Consider the following 18,285-nt stretch of genomic DNA (forward strand, 5'->3'; position numbering starts at 1 on the left):
GGTGAGTGTAACGGGAGCCAGCTGGTAGATACCTGTGCAGTGTGTAAACCTTACTCTCCTGACCTCAAGAGGTGCACTAGCGACTGACGCTAGGGGCTGTAGCCTTCAGCCTCCTTGTTAGCGCACCTGCCTCCCACGCCGGAGATGCTGGTTGGAGTCCCGTTCAGAGCGGGGCGACCAGTGCCGTGACCCGGATGGGAGTGAGGTTTAGGGAGGTGACTGTAACGGGAGCCAGCTGGTAGGTAGCTGTGCAGTGTGTAAGCCCACGCTGGAGATGCCGATTGGAGTCCCATTCGGAGCGAGGCGAGCAGGGCCGGTTACCGTAATTTCCGGACTATTGAGCGCACCTGAATATAAGCCGCACCCACTGATTTTTAAATAAAATATTATTTTGAACATAAATAAGCCACACCTGTCTATAAGCGCAGGTGCCTACCGTACATTGAAACAAATGAACTTTACTCAGGCTTTAACGAAACACGGCTTGTAATAAAAATAAATAGGCTTTAACTGAAACACGGTGTGGCAGCGGGCGTGGTCAAGCTCCGTCCGGAGAGAAAAGCTGTAAGGGCGCTTACACCTGAGCTAAATTATGTCTAACACCGGTGTCTAATTTCAGTAAGCATGGGGAGAGCGGCATAAAAAGGCAGCAGCCACAGAGCTGAGAGAGTGACACACGCCAGTCTAGTGTTGGCGATAGAAGAATTGAGAAACTTTATAAAATTGATTGTAAACATTGCTGTGGCCATTAAAAGCCTTACCTGGAACGCCAAGTGTCCTGCTGAAAACTGTCACACTGGTGCCCGTGTGACAGTTTTCCCAAGAAGGACACGTGAAGCAGGGCACTTGAAATTAGACACCGGTGTTAGACATAATTTAGCGCAGGTGTAAGCTCTTACAGCTTTTCTCTCCCGGACGGCGCTTGACCACGCCCCGCTGCCACACACGGCTTGTAATAAAACATTTGCAGTAAACAGTAGCCTACCAAGAAAGTCATTGGTCACTATCTTCCTCGTCCTGTGCACTGAAACCACTGAAGTCATCTCCTTCGTGTCGGAGTTGAATAGCCTCAGATTTAGTTGTCTTTTGCACTGAGTCAATTCCTCACGCTGCTGTTTCCAACGCCTTATCATCGACTCATTAAGACCAAGCTCCCTGCAGCAGCTCTATTTCCTTTCCAACAGCCAGATCAATCGCCTTCAACTTGAAAGCAGCATCATATGCGTTTCTCCATGTCTTTGCCATGGTGAGGGTGACAAAATTACTACCGTAATCAGAATGATGGGAAGTTTGAGCTGCCGATTTAATCTAAACAGTAAACAAAAAAGTTGTTTTGACCTTAACCTGTTCGGCAATTTCATTGGTCTAATGAAAGCTTCACGCCACAAAAACTGAGCACGCCACAGAATGTTTTTTTTTTTTTTTTATAAAATTTGAAAGCGGAAAAATCCATATATTAGCCGCGCCATTGTATAAGCCGCGAGGTTCAAAGCGTGGGAAAAAAGTTGCGGCTTATAGTCCGGGAAATTACGGTACACTGGTCACGAAAGCAAAGTTTGTGGGGAATAATAGTCATGTTCTATACTTTTGAGGCATAAGTAAATAGAAAATAACACTTACTACCAAGAACAAAAATTGTGTTACATATTTCACACCAAATGTACAGTAGCTAATAATATAAAAATCAACCATTAAAAAAAGCCCATCAGTCAGCCATATATCGAACAAATGACGTGGACAGTGTCTACAGCATGGTGGTTATGGCCCTGTTGTGTGTATATTTGTTTCATTAGTTTGGCATTGTACAGTTTGGATTGCACACAAGGCAAGAATCGTTACATAATCGTTAAATGAGAGGAGGTACAAAAGAAGAATAGAGTAAACAAATAAATAAATGCATGGACATACTGTACAGTTCTCCTTTCGTGTGTTTCTCTGCACTATATTTAGTGCTGGGTCACAGTCAAACACTAATTAGAAATACAACAACATGGCTCCGTACACTTGAGCTTCTGTGGGTATATCTGTCATGGATTATGTGCATCTCTTTTATTTTTTCTCAACTCCAGCTCCAATCCATCCATCTGCCTATAATGAAATGCAACATCTGTGCCCACACATTTTCATGTCAGTGATGCAGAATCTACCCATAACCCTATGCCCATTTAACATCTATTTATAACATTTTTAATCAAAAAAATATCTCCAATAAATCCACATATTAAGAAAAAGCATAACAGAGATTTGTCTTGCGGCTTGACGAAGCAAGAGATTTACATTAAAGTACACTGAAATAGATTGCACTTTTTCCCATATAAGAAACTTTTATATGAAACTCTAAAAATAGCTCAAATGCATTTAAGCTCTTGGCAGTTCAGTTTATCATTGGCGTCTATGTCTATGAACGTATCCAGGTTCAAATTCACTTTACGTCTGACACCCACTTGAGACACTGGAGATTATTATCAATTTCTAATTAATATAGCTTCTAATTACCCATGTTTGCAACATTATAAAACGATTTAATTTTATTACTGATGATGGAGATTTTAACAGATCAACCTCCAGTCTGCACTCTCTTTGCCATAACAGCTGGACAGAAAGAAATTACTGTGTGCATGAAATAACATTTTGTTTATGAGTAGATCCACTTTATAACACAACCATTGATGCTCGTATGCCAGTCTTAACCGCATGCTTTCCTTCTCAATGAGTCTGCACTTTTAAAGCATTTCTGGGCTGATTCACTTCCTTTTTACCATCTGAGAACTTGTTGCAGCATGTATTTCTTGTGTTACAGCATCCACCAAAATAACCTTACAGCATAGCGCATAAAATTAATTCTCATACCTGTTGGTTTTATAGCTGCTTTTATCAATTATATCGGGTGTGAATTGCTAATTTAGCAGTTGAACGGAGATAGACTCTTTAAACTGTGATTATAATTGCGTGATGAACTTTTGGGTGGAAAAGGCGTTGAGAAAGACATGAATGTGTGGCTTCAGTTTTTAAAGTAATCTATGCTAGAGGAGTTTTAGAGTCTTTGATGCAACATGCTAAATAATAATAGGCTAACAATAATCATCTTAGATCGCATCTGGGATCATGCACTTAACACTGCATCCCACCTCAAGCTTACGTTTAGTGAATGTTGAATAGTTTCTTGTTCATTTACGATGTCCCTCATTTATGAAAGTTGCATGTGTCATGGCTGGCCCAACGAAACAGTGTACTATATATTTCCAGTGATCATCTTGGGGGCTTTGGTTTTAGACTGTATAATAACATGAAAAATAAATGGTATAATCTTCAACACTTTTGGGGGGTGAAAGTCAGTCACTTATGCCTCCTACACACTACACGACTTTCAAAGACATCGGATCGTTCATATTACACAACTGTCTGTCTATATATATATAATCATAGCAGAACCAACATGCAGGTTGGTTCTGTTGTCATGTGACAAGAAAACCATAAAACAATATTTTGACACGAGAATTTTTATGAGAAGGCACATTTTGTTCAGGTCAAATGGAAGAACCCTAAGAAAACTGCTTGAAATTCATTATTTAAAAAATATTTTAATGATTCAGTTGTGTACACTATTTTAAAAACGTTTAATTGATAGTTACACCAATTGACATTCTTGTCATTAAATCTCTTTTTTTTTCTATTTTTTGTTCTTTTCTTTGTAAATGTGTACACATTATAGTATTTACAAAAACATTTTTTTTATGAAACCAACATGCATGCAAAGAGTGCATTTCTACAAATTTGATACATGCGGTTTAAACTAGTTTTTTAAAATATTTCATATTTTTATCATCTCAGACAACCTTTTTTGTCAACGGTCCAGATGTAAAAACTTTGTTACGTCTTATGGCTCAAGATGTACTAAAAAGGACTGAAATGGAGGAATGGATGACAATAGCACTGTACAATAGAAGTCAAAATATTATAGATAAAATATTGTATATTTTGTCTTATACAGTACTTTACAGTGCTGTTGTCATCCATCCCTCCACAATTTTTAACTTCTAAAGTGAAAAGATGTTTTTTTTTCCATGAGCAGCTGACCATATTTCTTTGCAGCCAAAGTGTTGCATTGAAAAAGTTACCAGTTATGTCACAAATAATCTTTAACAAGAGCAAATGGGCACAATGCAATGAAATTGGTGCGGATGAACTATAGAGATGCAGAGTGCTGCTGGGCTATATAGTAGGTAACTATTTATATCACCTATACCATATTCCGCTTTTGCCTAGCCCACAAGTATACAAATCAGTCACCAAAAGAGACACTCCACTGATGGGAACAGATGAATCAAGACTACATTTATAGATTTAATATAGTTTAGATTTTTAGACTTGTTTTGTATAACTATTGGAAATGTAAAAACAGGCCCAAGCATCCTTACCCTATCTTCACACTTATCTTACACTGGTAAACTTGAAACTGGTAACATATTAACCTCTCTGAACACTTTCCCTCTGCTAAAATGTTGAGATGAATCCCTATTAGAAAAATGACAGAGAGAGTAATATTGATCTCTTATGAATCTGTTGTGTGTGTGTGCACTTCATGAGTTTCTCTTATGTCTTACTTAAGAGAACATAATAGTAAACCAATGGTTAACTATTGTCATCCTGGAATATGCCCGTGCCATCAGGGAAGAAAAATCCATTGATTAGATAACCTGGTCATTCAGTACATTCAGGTACATTGCCGCAATATGTTGCTGAGCCTAGACCTGACCAATTGAAGCAAACCCCAGATCGTAACACTGCCTTAAATCCAAACGGCAACTTTTTGGCTTTTTGGCTAGGCACTGTATTTCTGTGGTGTAGAATATATGTGTGGAGTTATGTTCCTTATGAAATAACCCTTGACTCTTATTCATTCATTAATTTTTAATAGTAGTAAACATACTGTATATGCCAATGTCTAAAATGATTTGATCTCTCTACATTACAAGCAAATGCAATATCGAAAGTATATTTCTTTATTCTTTCTGTTTTCAAAATTACACAAAACAGGAAGGAACGAAGGAAGTGAAGTGGTTGCACGGTTCATATCTCTATGTAATAATGACAGTTAGACATGAAGGAGACACGCTAAAAAGTCTGTAAGCTAAGTAGGTACAATTTAACAAATTAAAACTAGAAATGGGACTGAGGAGACAAAGGGTATGTACTGGTGAGATGTGAGATTGTGTGATATTTTCAATGTATTGGCAACGAGTTCAGAGGTTGGGAGACCTTCCAATAGAGCTGCTATCATACTGTCTTTTACCATGTCAAGAGCAGGTGCCATCAGACTCAGTATCCTCTTCATCCTCATCTTCATTCTGTGTCTACCAGAGTTTTTCCAAAGTAAGTAAAAAATACCAAAGTAAGAGTGTTCGGTTGCTCAGTGTCCTTGACCGAGCGTGAGTGAGGTAAATGTGGAAGCAGTGTGTTTGTGTTATCATGTGTTCAGAGTCAAATGTTTGTATGTTTGACAGCATGAGACAATTTCAGTGATATTTGAATGTTATTAAGAGGTAAACATGAAAGTATCTGCATCGTTATTTTCTCAATGTCTCTTGACTATCAAAATTCAAGTTAAACCGCTGTCAATAAGCAGTCTGCCACAGGTGACTACATCATTGTGATCATGGTACAGTATGAGTTGAACAGGGTGTTAAAACCCAGAGTGTGTGAGTGTACGGGAAACATTTCGATGCATGGTTTGTAAACATCTCTGAGAGTATTCACCATCACATAGTTAACATAATGTATGCTACTGTTTCATGCTATAACCTTAACATGCATTCACGTAACATAACTTAACATAAAATCATAGAAAATAAAACAATGTTTAGCAGCCTATAGTAAAAATTTAGCATTTTTCAGTTGTGACTTTTAAATTAAGTAGGAAATATCACTCTACCCCACCAACAGAAACAGAAAACAACTGCTTTTTTTTGGAGACAACAGGAAGTCAAGAAATGGTAATTTACAAAATATTAAAAAGAGAGTGAAAAAAGTGGTCAGATAAATGAGACAAGAATTATAACTTTAAATGTTATAATATTTACCATAATTTGTCTTAAACTGTAAGTAGTGTTTAAGCAAAACTCTGACTAATATTGCCATTAGAAAAAGTTATTTTGATGTGCTTTATGTGGTGGTATCTAAATTAGTTGGTTTTATTTAAGTAAAAAGTAATATTTAATACCATTGAATCAGCCTGAATAAATTGGGTTACACCAACAAAACTTTCAAGGGTTAGATCAGGTAGAAAAAGTTTCAGGTTTCATTTCAGGTTACCACTTTTTTACAACATCTAAGCAAGTTTCGCAGCGTCACATTAATTATTAATAAATAAATAAAAAACATTGAGTACATACTGTAGATAAGTCGCCAAGAAACCAGCCACAACATCATATAAATCTTGTATGTCAGCTCAATTAACATAGTTCTCCCTTGTTATCTGTTAGCCAATCTGCTCGCATGGTGTGAGCTGATTGGTCAATCAACTTGCATCTCTCTCTTTGTCTAACTTTTAAATTACTCAGTTTGCAGACAAGCCGGATTCACTGCAGTGTGCTGCAAAGGTTTTTTCTTTTAAATACTAATTGCTAATACTAAAATTGCTCAGGGTGTTGCTGGGGCTTTTATTCCATCAGCTTGAACAATAAGGTCTGCTTTTGACCATATTGACCACATAAAAACGTGTCTTTAACACAGCGATGGCAGAAATTAATCTTTCCAAAACTTTGAGTCGATTGAACCAATTGCTTCGGAAATGTATTCACTGTTTCGAAGCGCTCGAAATACCCCACTGCTGGTCACAGGCATGTAAATGCAATGAGAAGACTCTGTTAAAAGCCAGCTGCAATGACACAAAACATTGGAAATGATTTACTTTGTCATATACTGTATTTTTCATGGTTCTCTACAATAATAATAAACAGATCTGAATCTTTGTAGTGTATGTAGACTTAAAATAATTTTAAATACCAAACAATATTATTTTATGCTAAAACAAAACTTTTTTTGTATAAACAAATAAAAAACTTTTACATATTGTGCAATACATATTTGAAAACAAAACATTATGGTACAGTAATAGGTTACAGTCAGCATGGGACTTGAACTCAAATACCAAGTGCTTTGAATTGTATGGCAAGAGTGTTAACCACTACACTTTGCAGCATTTCTAATTTTGTGAACTCGGGTGTACTAAATAAAAAAAAAAGATAGTGAAGGCATGTTAGTACCAACGATAGTGGAATATCTACATATCACAAAATATCTCTCTCAATGTCTCTCTCAAATGTATTTCTAGTAAACACAAAATGTATATATATGTTTTTTCTTTGGGAACACAACTCAATGTGATCGACTGGAAAATTAAAATGACTGAATTAAGTCTGATTGTATACACCTTGGTTATTGCTAAACAGACTCTGAATGGACTCCGACTCGAGCCTGCATTTAACACAGATTCAGAGTTTCACTGTGAATGTGATCAACGGCCCTTTTATTACGTAAAGAACAGTATTACGTAATGAAACTTCTTTTGCTGAAATCATGTGACTTGGCCAGTTTGAGCATCGGTTTGAAGCAAATGATACCTACAGTAATAAGTCTAAGTCACTAGTTAAATAATCTCTGGGCTTTCTTGGTTCTGGTACACATTATGAGTTAGTTCACTAGCCGTTTAAGCCATTCGGCCAAGCTGGCCGAGGTACACACGAATTTAGTTCATTAGCTTTATGCCAATTGACCATAGGCAACCTAGCTCTTCAGAGCAGTAGTACACATGTTTTGGTGATAGATCTGCTTGGTTGGGGGGTTATGTTTTGTGCTTGTTTTAATAGTTTTGTGCAGCTTCCCTGCTTTGTTGGGGGATTGTTTGCATTTCGTCTAACTATGCAGCAGCAGCAGCAGCATGTCCACATGCTTAACTCAGTATGCCTGTGAACATTCTAGTAGTAGCAAGTCTCTGTACTTGCACTTCAGCAGCAGCAGCAGTGTAGCAGATCTAGTCCACCAATACCAATATACTATCTATCAATATGTCATCCCCACATCGACATGCTAAATCTGAAATGTATGTACACAGTTCACAGTGACGATTAACATCTGTTTTAAACCATTTTCTCATTTTCTTTTTCAGACATATCACAGATTGAGTTTCTATGTGAGCCTTTTGATCCTTGTACACCTGAAAATGGCTCAGTTGATGCACAGGTATGTGGTCCTCCATGCACTGAGGTAATAACAAATGCCAGCAGTCAGGACAGACATGGGGAAGGCTGGTATATGTGCCAGGTTGAGGTGGACCTGCATGATCTGCAGAACAATACCTTGCAGTCAGGTAGGACAATTAATAAGTACATACTTCTTTGTGAATTAACTTAATTTCTGCTTGTTGTCCCTATAAAATAATAACCAATAGTAACCACGTGCGTGTTGTGCATTTCATTCTCTATGTACACATTTGATAGGAGAGCATGTGATAATGGTACTGACACTTAAGGCAGGCAATCTCTCTTCATGGAGCGTTAGTGTGTTCGCATTTCTCAACCACACTGGACCTCAAAAAGACCAGAGACTATTTTACTGCTACAATCCACCAGACAAAAGCAAATGTCCAGATCTGAACATATCCACAGAAGAACCAACAAAAGAAAACGCAAGCCCTCCAAAACCAAACAACTCAACTTTAATAGCCATTACTTCTACAAAACTTAAAAACACTACACTATCTTTGCAAGAAACCACTTCTACACATGAGCTCAACTGCCAACCACACAGCAATGGTTACCTCTTTTACTACCAAGAACACAACCAGACAGAAAGATCTTCTGCAGTTCCAGTGACACACACAAAAAGAGGTGAGAAACTTTTGCCATTCAACAATGACAATGCAACCTCAGGGTAAAGAGTTTGTGTGAGGGGTGTGTGGGGTCATCCACAATGCTGGTTTCTTTAAGGATGCAGTGTTTTTTGTAAATGTCTTTGATGGAGGGAAGAGAGACCCTTATGATCTTCTCAGCTGTTCTCACTATCCTCTGCAGAGCTTTGCGGGCCAAAACGGTGCAAGTCCCAAACCAGGCAGTGATGCAGCTGCTCAGGATGCTCTCAATAGTCCCTCTATAGAATGTAGTGAGGATGGGGGGTGGGAGATGTGCTTTCCTTAGCCTTCGAAGAAAGTAGAGACACTGCTGGGCTTTCTTGGTAATAGAGCTGGTGTTGAGGGACCAGGTGAGGTTCTCCGCCAGGTGAACACCAAGAAATTTGGTGCTCTTGACAATCTCCAAAGAGGAGCCGTCGATGTTCAGCAGAGAGTGTTCACTATGTGCTCTCCTGAAGTCAACAACCATCTCTTTTGTTTTGTCCACATTCAGAGACAGGTCGTTAGCCACTGCACCTCCTCTCTGTATGCTGACTCATCGTTCTTGCTGATGAGCACCACCACGGTCGTGTCATCGGCAAATTTAATGATGTGGTTCGAGCTGTGCATTGCTGCACAGTCATGAGTTAGCAGAGTGAAAAGCAGTGGACTGAGCACACAGCCCTGGGGGCCCCAGTGCTCAGTGTAGTGGTGGTGAAGATGCTGTGGAGAGGGAGGTGTCCAGGCCCAGCAGGTTCAGCTTTCCAATCAGGTTTTAAGTATTAAGTATCAAGGACACAATGGTGGTGGCAGTGGGGATCGAACCAGCAACATTCTGATTAACAGTTATATGCTTTAGTCCACTACGCCACCACCACTCAAAACATCCCCATTATCTGACGGATATCACAGATCTCTGTGACAGTCCTTGCTAGGCTCTGGAAACTTCAAAGTCAATCAGAGAAATCTCTCTGCCAGATATCGTGTTGGTTGATATGTCTTAGGAAAACGAAGTTTCAGAGAGAAAGCGTGTGTTTGAAGGAATGGGGGTTTAATGTCTATGTCTAATGGAAGTCATCAAAATGTCTGAAATCACTTACTTTATTTAGTCACTCTTGCAGTAAAAAATTAATGGGCCAAAAAAAAGCATTTTACAGATGTGATAATTTACTAACAAAAAATGGTTTGTACAGCCATTGGTGTATAAAGAGAAAAATAAATCCTATGTACTATGGGTTCCTGTCCTCATCCTAAGCTTAAGCTCCACTTTTCACCATAATTTCCACCACAAAACTCCAACGTTACAGAAACTCTTATAAATCTTAACATAAAAAAACATTAAGAACAAACAAGGATCCACTTTATAGTCATCTTGCACAAAAACATAAAGATTACTTAATTTTAATATTTACTCTCCCTATGGAGTCCCATGCAAAGCATGCCAGAAGCTAGAAATCCCCAGGCCAGTTACCCAAGCAAAATATATGCATGTTGTCCCATAAAATTCTACTTTTCTACAACTAAATTCTACAACTCAGCAAACCTTACAATAGTGATTTTCTTTCTTTTCTTTCTTTTTCTTTTTTAGCAGAAGCTCAAAATATATTTTTTTCTTTTATTATTGATACAATAGCTTATTTCACATATATTTTTATACATACACAATCAGACACACTGAATGACAAAATAAGGAAATAACTTTTGACCATGAGTGAAGTACAAATCAGGACTGATTCAAGGACAAATAGAGAGGATAACCAGAATTATGTTCTTATTCAGTTTCGGGACAAATACAGACAGCATATATTTGATGTTTGTTATTCCTAAAAGGAATCTCCGCTGAAGGCCGGGAGCTTGTCTGGGCTCCTCAGCACAAAACCTGAATGAGTTTTTGCGAGCCAGCTCCTTCTATACCTGTATGTTCGGGGGAGTGGCATGCAAATTCCACTCGCCAATTCCCATTGGCCTTTTCTCAAAAATCAGAGGTGTTGGGGCTCCTAAGGGCAACCCTTAGTGTCACTACATCGACACAATGTCTCGTGGAGGTTACAAAAGTAACCAAGACGATCCTTGTCCAGAGAGGCATCGTTTCCCTTTTCCTTGTATGAGCAAATGAGAACATCTTGGCCTGTACTATACAATTTTAAATTCAGTGACAAAGCAAAAAACCCTGTCTGTAAGGAGAAAACCCTCTACGTGGTATTCTTCTCTTTACTGGAGTCACATTTATTCTTTCCATGTATTCCTCTCTCTTAAATGCACTCTGAAATGGAGCTGAAACTGTCTTTTAACCTGTCTATTGATCCAGGCATGATGAAGACAGCAGGATTTTATCATTCAACCTAACCTTTGATAAATATATTATAGCAATACATCAAACCAGTCTGCTAAGAGCTTGACAAATCCAAAACCACAAATCCCAACCCGATCTCATGAAAATTTGTACATAATTTACGAATTGGCTTTTGGACAGCACAAAGCCAGGTTCATACAGGGTACAAAGTACAAAGTGAACTTTCAGAGTGAGTACAAAATGAATAAGTGTTTTAGGACAGGGGAATATTATAAAATTTGCATTAAGATGCTCATAGCATTTGTTCAGTCAAAAATTTAAATTCTAAAAACATTTACTGGCTGTCATGTCATTCAAAACCGTTAATGACTTACTTTCTTCTGTGAACGGCAATTTGAGATACATCTTTTTTCAAATGAAATGAAAGGTAAATACGGCTGGTAGTGCCTAATATTTTGCCCAACATCTCCTTTTGTGTTTCATGAAGGAAAGAAAGAAATGTTCATTGTTGGGAACTATCCCTTTAAGCAGTGTAGTTGTATTGTCTATTGTTTTTTTTATATATTATTCATATATTATTCAGCAATGAATTCTTTTTCACTATTTGTGTCTCTTTTTTCTCTCTTTCATTTTCTCAGAGAGTCGGTGGTGTGTGATCTCTGCAGTGTGGCTGATTCTGGTAGTGACTCTGGTAGTGCTGATTCTACTGATTGTGGGCTGCCTGATCTCCAAGAGCAGACATCTTTACCAAAGTGAGCATCACTTTTAACAAAACAAAGCCAATTAAGCCCTTAAAGGGGGAATAAGGAGGTTTTTAGTTTGGAATCCAAAATTGTAATATACTTGACAATGCATCATGCATTAGGCAAATACATCCATCTCTCTCATTTGTGGCTTCTCTCTTTAGGAAGGTCCACTTTGGTTTCAGTTCGTGACTATCAGCTCAAAGAGCTGAGCAAGAAAAGAGAAAATTGTGAGTGACACAAACAGGTTTACATGCTCTAAAAGTTTGTCTATAACCATGCAAATGTTCATATTTTCTATTTTAGCGATGAGCAACATTCCTGGTGTGTCCATTGCGATGAGCAGTATTGGTGGTAAGCAAGTGTATATGTGATTATCAGAAGTAAAGGTCTCTATGGAACAATAATGGGCATTTCCCAATCTATCACCATTTTCAAACCGGGATGGGCGTTTTTCAGCTATCCAATAAAAGTAGAGAATCTAAATGTAGGAATCAGTAGGAGTTTCAAAACCATGAACATTTCGGAACTATTCAATTAAAGTTGGGAATCTCAATTTAGTAGGCAAATAGTAAATGAAAAAATACAATTAAATTAAAGTAGTTGAAAAACGTCCATTGATTGGGAAATGCCCATTTTTTATTTGCAGAGACACAAGTTTCACTTATCAGGCAATTTTGTATTTGTTAAGGCAATTGTTTTCATTTGTGCAACACGGAGACCTTATTTTTGTAACAGTAAATGAATACATGACAAAATGTACTGTGCTGATACCATGGAACAGTGAAGGTATTATATGATAATACCATGGTTCTTTGATACAGTGTCCAGTATAATGAAGACACTGAATGATTGCCATATTCACATAAAATAGAATTTACATGGTCCTTCAAGTTACTTTTTGAAAGTAAAATAATGTGATATTCCCATGGAACATGCATAAAAGCCGTGGTATTACCATGTACCATAGAACTATGGTATTTTGAGTTCCAAAGCTTTCAATGTACAGTAAAGTAGATAAGAAAACTGGTCAAGTGTCTAAATAGTTTTGCGCGGCTCTGCGTGTATAGTGGATATTAAGAATGTATAGGTTGAATTCATATCTTTCATTTCTACAGATGATGATGATGATGATGATGATGATGATGATGATGTCTTCTCTGAGATCTCTTCAAAAGAGAACAGATTAGATGGTAAAAGAGCAAGCAATACTGTCATATTGCAATATAGAAGTATGATGTTTTAACCACAAAATAGATCTGAAGTGTGCTTTATCACAATGTTTTGTTAAACAATGACTGAGCATCCTACTTATTACAAAAATCCTTATCAGAACGCTAACCCAGAATCTTTGATTTTACAGAAAACATGCTCAGGGTGGATGAAGTCCTGTACAAGAGAAGTAAGTGTTAATATATTGGGTTGTTAACATTAAATACTTTTGGAAAGTCCTGCAATGTGACATGCTATACTCCATCTAAAAAAGCTTTGTTTGTTTTATAATTACTGTGTATGCAGCTTTTATGATGTCATATTAATTGAGAGACTATATGGAATAGTATTTGTATTGTCATTAAATTAATTTGCAACACTTTAGGACATTTAAAATGAAGTAGTCGAGGCAAAAAAGTTAGTATATATATATATATATATATATATATATATATATATATATATATATATATATACACACACAACAGTTAGTTCCGGTCCTTGAATCTGATTTGACGAGAGATGTTCCATGAGCACTGATGGTCTAACAATATCAGCACTCCGACTCTTCACTGTGTGTGTGTATCCCTCCGCTTGTGTTTGTGCCATTCTATACTAAAGTGTAAGAGTAGTGCACATGTTAAGAGCTACTATTTATCTTTTACATTACATATGTTAGCCAGCAGGTGGTGGCAAAAGATCATTCTGTGTGTAAAATGAGCTACTGACATGACGTGAAGTGAATCCGCGTCAGCCATTTACATGCAACAGCTCTTCTTGGTCGCTTGTATTACTTACTACACTACTAAAGCTAGGAAATAGCTTTAAACAGCTTTAAACAAACAACTTCAGCATTACAGCTCATCACAGCTGAGAGACACAACAGACTGATTAATTACACAATGGGTGCTGTTTAAAATGGCGGAGGACATTGCGGTTTCTATAGTGATCGACTCTTGTGCACCGGCTATCGTGAAATAGGGAAAAATACCCCCGCTTGGATGCAATTTTTCCACTGAGAAAGCTGATCTTCAGAAAGCTGACAGCATCTCTGCTTGGAAAGTGACAACAGGTGATCGTACACACTCCATCTCTCTCTCTCTCTCTCTCTCTCTCTCTCTCTCACTCACTCACACAAACACACACACATCCATCCTTGTTTATCCAATAACTTGTCCGAAACACCACAAGCCGTGATACTATTTCTGAAGTGATATCTTTGAATTACTAATGGATGCTTGGACGCATTTGGTTTGAACCAGCAACGGCAGATTCTGATCCGTCACATAAGAAAGTAGTTCCATGTACGAATGCATTTTTGTAATATAAAAAGCATATTCAGTTTTTCCCAATTTTTTTTAATTTACTTGTTTATTGAACTGTATATATACATTTCTATCTTTTTTAGGATTGTCACCAATTTTTGAGATGACAGGTATGAATGGGATGCATGACATTAACACATTCTTTCAATAAACACATCAATATATCATTCAGATGACTAGCAGTGAACAAAAATTTCATAATAGCACAGCTGGCCAATGTTTATTAAATACAGTTTCAAAAACAAATGACATTTTGCCGTAAAATGTCCTACATAAAGGTCAGCTTTCCAAAGGGAAAAGATGTGGTGGTGTGATGTGCTACATGCATGTGTGTGTGTGCTTGTTTCCAGAGACCTCATATGATGAAGAAGACGATGAGGAAGTCGGTCAGTGTAATGCCCTGGTAATATAACAAGGTAAATAGCTTTAGAGTACAAAGAAATTGCGCATTTATTGAAAATTTAAAATATTAATATAGGTTTTGTCTTTATAATACCAATCATTTATTAGTGTGGCTATTTAGCCTCGAGGTTTAAAAGTCAAAAACATCCAAGCATTGAGAGCCTTGCATGGTAGGAATATTAAACTTGGTACTAGTTTGCTTTAAATTCTCTGTATCAAATTGAAACTTTACATGGCAGATTCATACATCAAAAAGATTCCAACATTGATTTCCTCATCAGTCAGCTGATGTAATAGTCTGATAATGATATGTTCTTTGAATTTAAGTGTCAGAACTGGTTACTATCTAGTATAGCCTTGAACAGTCTTTGAATCTTGCATAATGTCCCTCATTGATGGTGACACAAGCTGATGAGATGTATGACTTTGATGCCAGTTTGTTGCTTGGGGCAGAATGAACAACCTTAAGAGCCCCCTGGCTAAACTGATTCATGTTGCTATGGTTGTAGTATTGTATGAGATAAATTATTAAACAGGGTGAATAAAGGTAATCTGGGATATTAGGTGCTGTGGGCAGGGTTGGGGAGTAACGGAATACATGTTACGGGATTATGTATTTAAAATACAAACGAAAAGTAATTTTATTCCACTACAGTTACAATTTAAATAATTGGTCATTAGAATACAGTTACATTCAAAAAGTATTTTGATTACTGAAAAAATTGTCATTTGTTTCATTTAATATTTAGTCCTTTCAGATGGAAAACATTTATACATATAAATTATGCGATCCAAAGTGCATTTGAACAGCAGTGAAACACTTTCTTATGATGTGTTACATTTATACGAGCAGACAGAGAAGTAATTTTGAAATAAGTTTGGAGCAGAAGAGATAGAAATAAACCTTCTGTAAATTGTCAGCTTTATGCTACGCTAAAATGCTATTTCTAGCCATTTTACATGCACATGTTACCAGGCATGATCATATTTTTTTATCAAGAAAATTCACGTTAGATCATAATTAATTTTTTTCTATTAAGACCTTTGATATTAGGGCAAAAATCATATTCTTGATAATACTTTTTGTATCGTTTTCCTGTAAAAATATTTGTAAAAATCCTTAAAACAAGATAAATTTGATTTATCTTGTTTTAGAAACAACACTGCATTAGATATTTATGTTTTTCAGAGAATCTATTTTTAACATGTGCGTTTTGTCTTACTGTACTGGCAGAGTTTTATAGTCAAAACAAGTAAAAATAATCCACCAGTGCTGAAGAAGTGATCCAAAGTATTTAGAATACGTTACTGACCTTGAGTAATCTAATGAAATATGTTACAAAAATAAGAAGTGAAATACATTTCAAAAGTAACCCTCCCAACCCTGAATGTGGGTCACCTCACCTCTGATTTAGGGCAAAACATAAAATGTTGTTTATGACATCACTGGCTATTTTGAACCACCCACACAATAAGTTTCTCACCTGAACTATCATGCAAAAGAAAGAAAGAAAACTAGAATTCATGGTTAAAGATCTGTAACAAGTTTCAATATGTATAACGTATTTTATTTTAAAATTTTGTATATTGTTACTTCATGACATTTTACACCCCTCTCCATTTTCTTTTATTCCATCTCTAGCTCACCTGCATCTTCAAAGCAAGCCTTTTGCTCCGGTCATGAAAACAACGAGAAGCTTTCAACAGAGGGACTCGTGATAGAAAATAATGTATTTTTACATGACCAGAATTAGCTCCGGCAACTTTCATGTGAATACTATTTTAAAGGAATATTTCACCCAAGATGTTAATTATGTCATCATTTATTGACCCACATGTTGTTCCAAACCTGTATGACTTGGGAAATGCAGAATGACAGCCTCAGTCACCTTTCACTGTATGGAAAATTAGCAAAAAGGTAAATGGTGACTGAGACTATCATTCTGCGTATTCATATTGTGTTCCACAGTACAAAGAAAGTCAAAGGGGTTTTGAATGGCATGTGGGCGAGAAGATGATGACAGATGACAGTGTACAGAATATTAGATCACCCTGAGAATTTACAGGAAATACACCTTTTTGCAATACAAAGACTTTTGGTAAAGGAGGTGTTAGCAGATCACATCAAGTATATTGAATTTCACCTGCATCTAGAGGCTTTGTTTTGTTTCTAATTCTAGAATCTGGTTGGAAACATAAACTGCAGTGTGTGGTTTTCTAATTCCCATTTAGCAAGCAGTATGGATACACTAATGTGATTCTTTAATTGTATGACACCAGTCTAAAGCTTGTGGGTATTGAAAATAAGATTTATGTTTTCAAAAAGCACATTCCATCTCCAAAAACAATACACTCCTAGATAATATAACAGTTTTGAATAAAGCATTTGCATATTATACATTAAATTAGTGTCAGTCACAAAATCTAACAGCAGTCAAATGGAGAGTAAATGTTTAGTGAATTGTAAATATTTTGTAAGGTAATTGCTCATTTAAATTCAGCAATTTTTAGTACATCTATTTTACATATTTATACCAATATACCATATTTAAAGGGGTCAAGACATGCCTTTTTAATTCATTTTATTTTTTATTATTATTTGAATATGTTCCTTGAGTTTGACTTATAATATTAATAATGTTTTTAGCACAAAAAACACATATATTTGTAAAACATTCTGACCCTCTGTCAGAAACACTCTGTTTTTGTGCTGCGACTCCTTTAAGGCTTAACAGTAAACGCCCACTTTTCTGATTGGCTCTCTGCTCTTGACTGACCTGATCTCTCTCCTTGCCATCTCACTGCTATTCGGCGGGACTACTTAAGTGATAAGGTAAAGTAGGCATTGATGTGTTGTTGTGAAGGCGGTCAAATGCAAATGTTTAGCACAGTGTGACATCACAATGTGGAGGAAGTAGAGAACGAGTCGTTTTGGCAGCTTGGTTTCAACAAATGCTCTTTTTGCTGTGAGGAGGAAGTTTTGAGTTCTGAAACTTACAGTATGTTTTTATAGTACAATGACTTCTTATATGTTTAAAGATCAAGGAAAGTTTGATTCCTCATGTCATGACACCTTTAAAATGGCATTCAATCAGCCATCTAGATATCTGTATTGGCCATTAAATAACACATATCAGACCACTAGTTAATGCTTTCTCTAAAAATTTCAAATGAGATTTGACAAGAGAACTGGCCGTTTAGACATACTAATACATTTGTCTTTTGAAATGTATTAATCATATTCTTCATTCATTCAAATTGTACTGTAGTTCCCAGAAATGTGATGTAATGAGATGTACTGAGAACCGAATGCTTTGAATGTAAAACATAACTTTTTCACAACAGATGGTAAAAGAATTCACATTACTGAGAATATAAAGCTTTATATTTCCTTTTATTCATATTACATATTAATGTCTTAGT

The 18,285-nt window shown here is 36.7% G+C and overlaps 1 protein-coding gene across 1 annotated transcript; it reads left to right on the forward strand.

The window, feature by feature from the left end:
* The first annotated feature begins 5,101 nt into the window (after positions 1–5,101).
* LOC127651766 (uncharacterized) lies at positions 5,102–18,224 on the forward strand. Its single transcript, XM_052137775.1, has 11 exons — positions 5,102–5,373; positions 8,168–8,368; positions 8,499–8,888; positions 11,819–11,932; positions 12,088–12,153; positions 12,230–12,277; positions 13,042–13,116; positions 13,287–13,325; positions 14,544–14,570; positions 14,811–14,876; positions 16,505–18,224. The coding sequence occupies exons 1-10, from the start codon at positions 5,295–5,297 to the stop codon at positions 14,870–14,872; spliced, it is 1,101 nt and encodes a 366-aa protein (XP_051993735.1). The 5' UTR covers positions 5,102–5,294; the 3' UTR covers positions 14,873–14,876; positions 16,505–18,224.
* The last annotated feature ends 61 nt before the right edge of the window (positions 18,225–18,285 follow it).

Source organism: Xyrauchen texanus, chromosome 11 (genome assembly GCF_025860055.1).
Source record: "Xyrauchen texanus isolate HMW12.3.18 chromosome 11, RBS_HiC_50CHRs, whole genome shotgun sequence".
In the NCBI taxonomy this organism is placed as follows: domain Eukaryota; kingdom Metazoa; phylum Chordata; class Actinopteri; order Cypriniformes; family Catostomidae; genus Xyrauchen; species Xyrauchen texanus.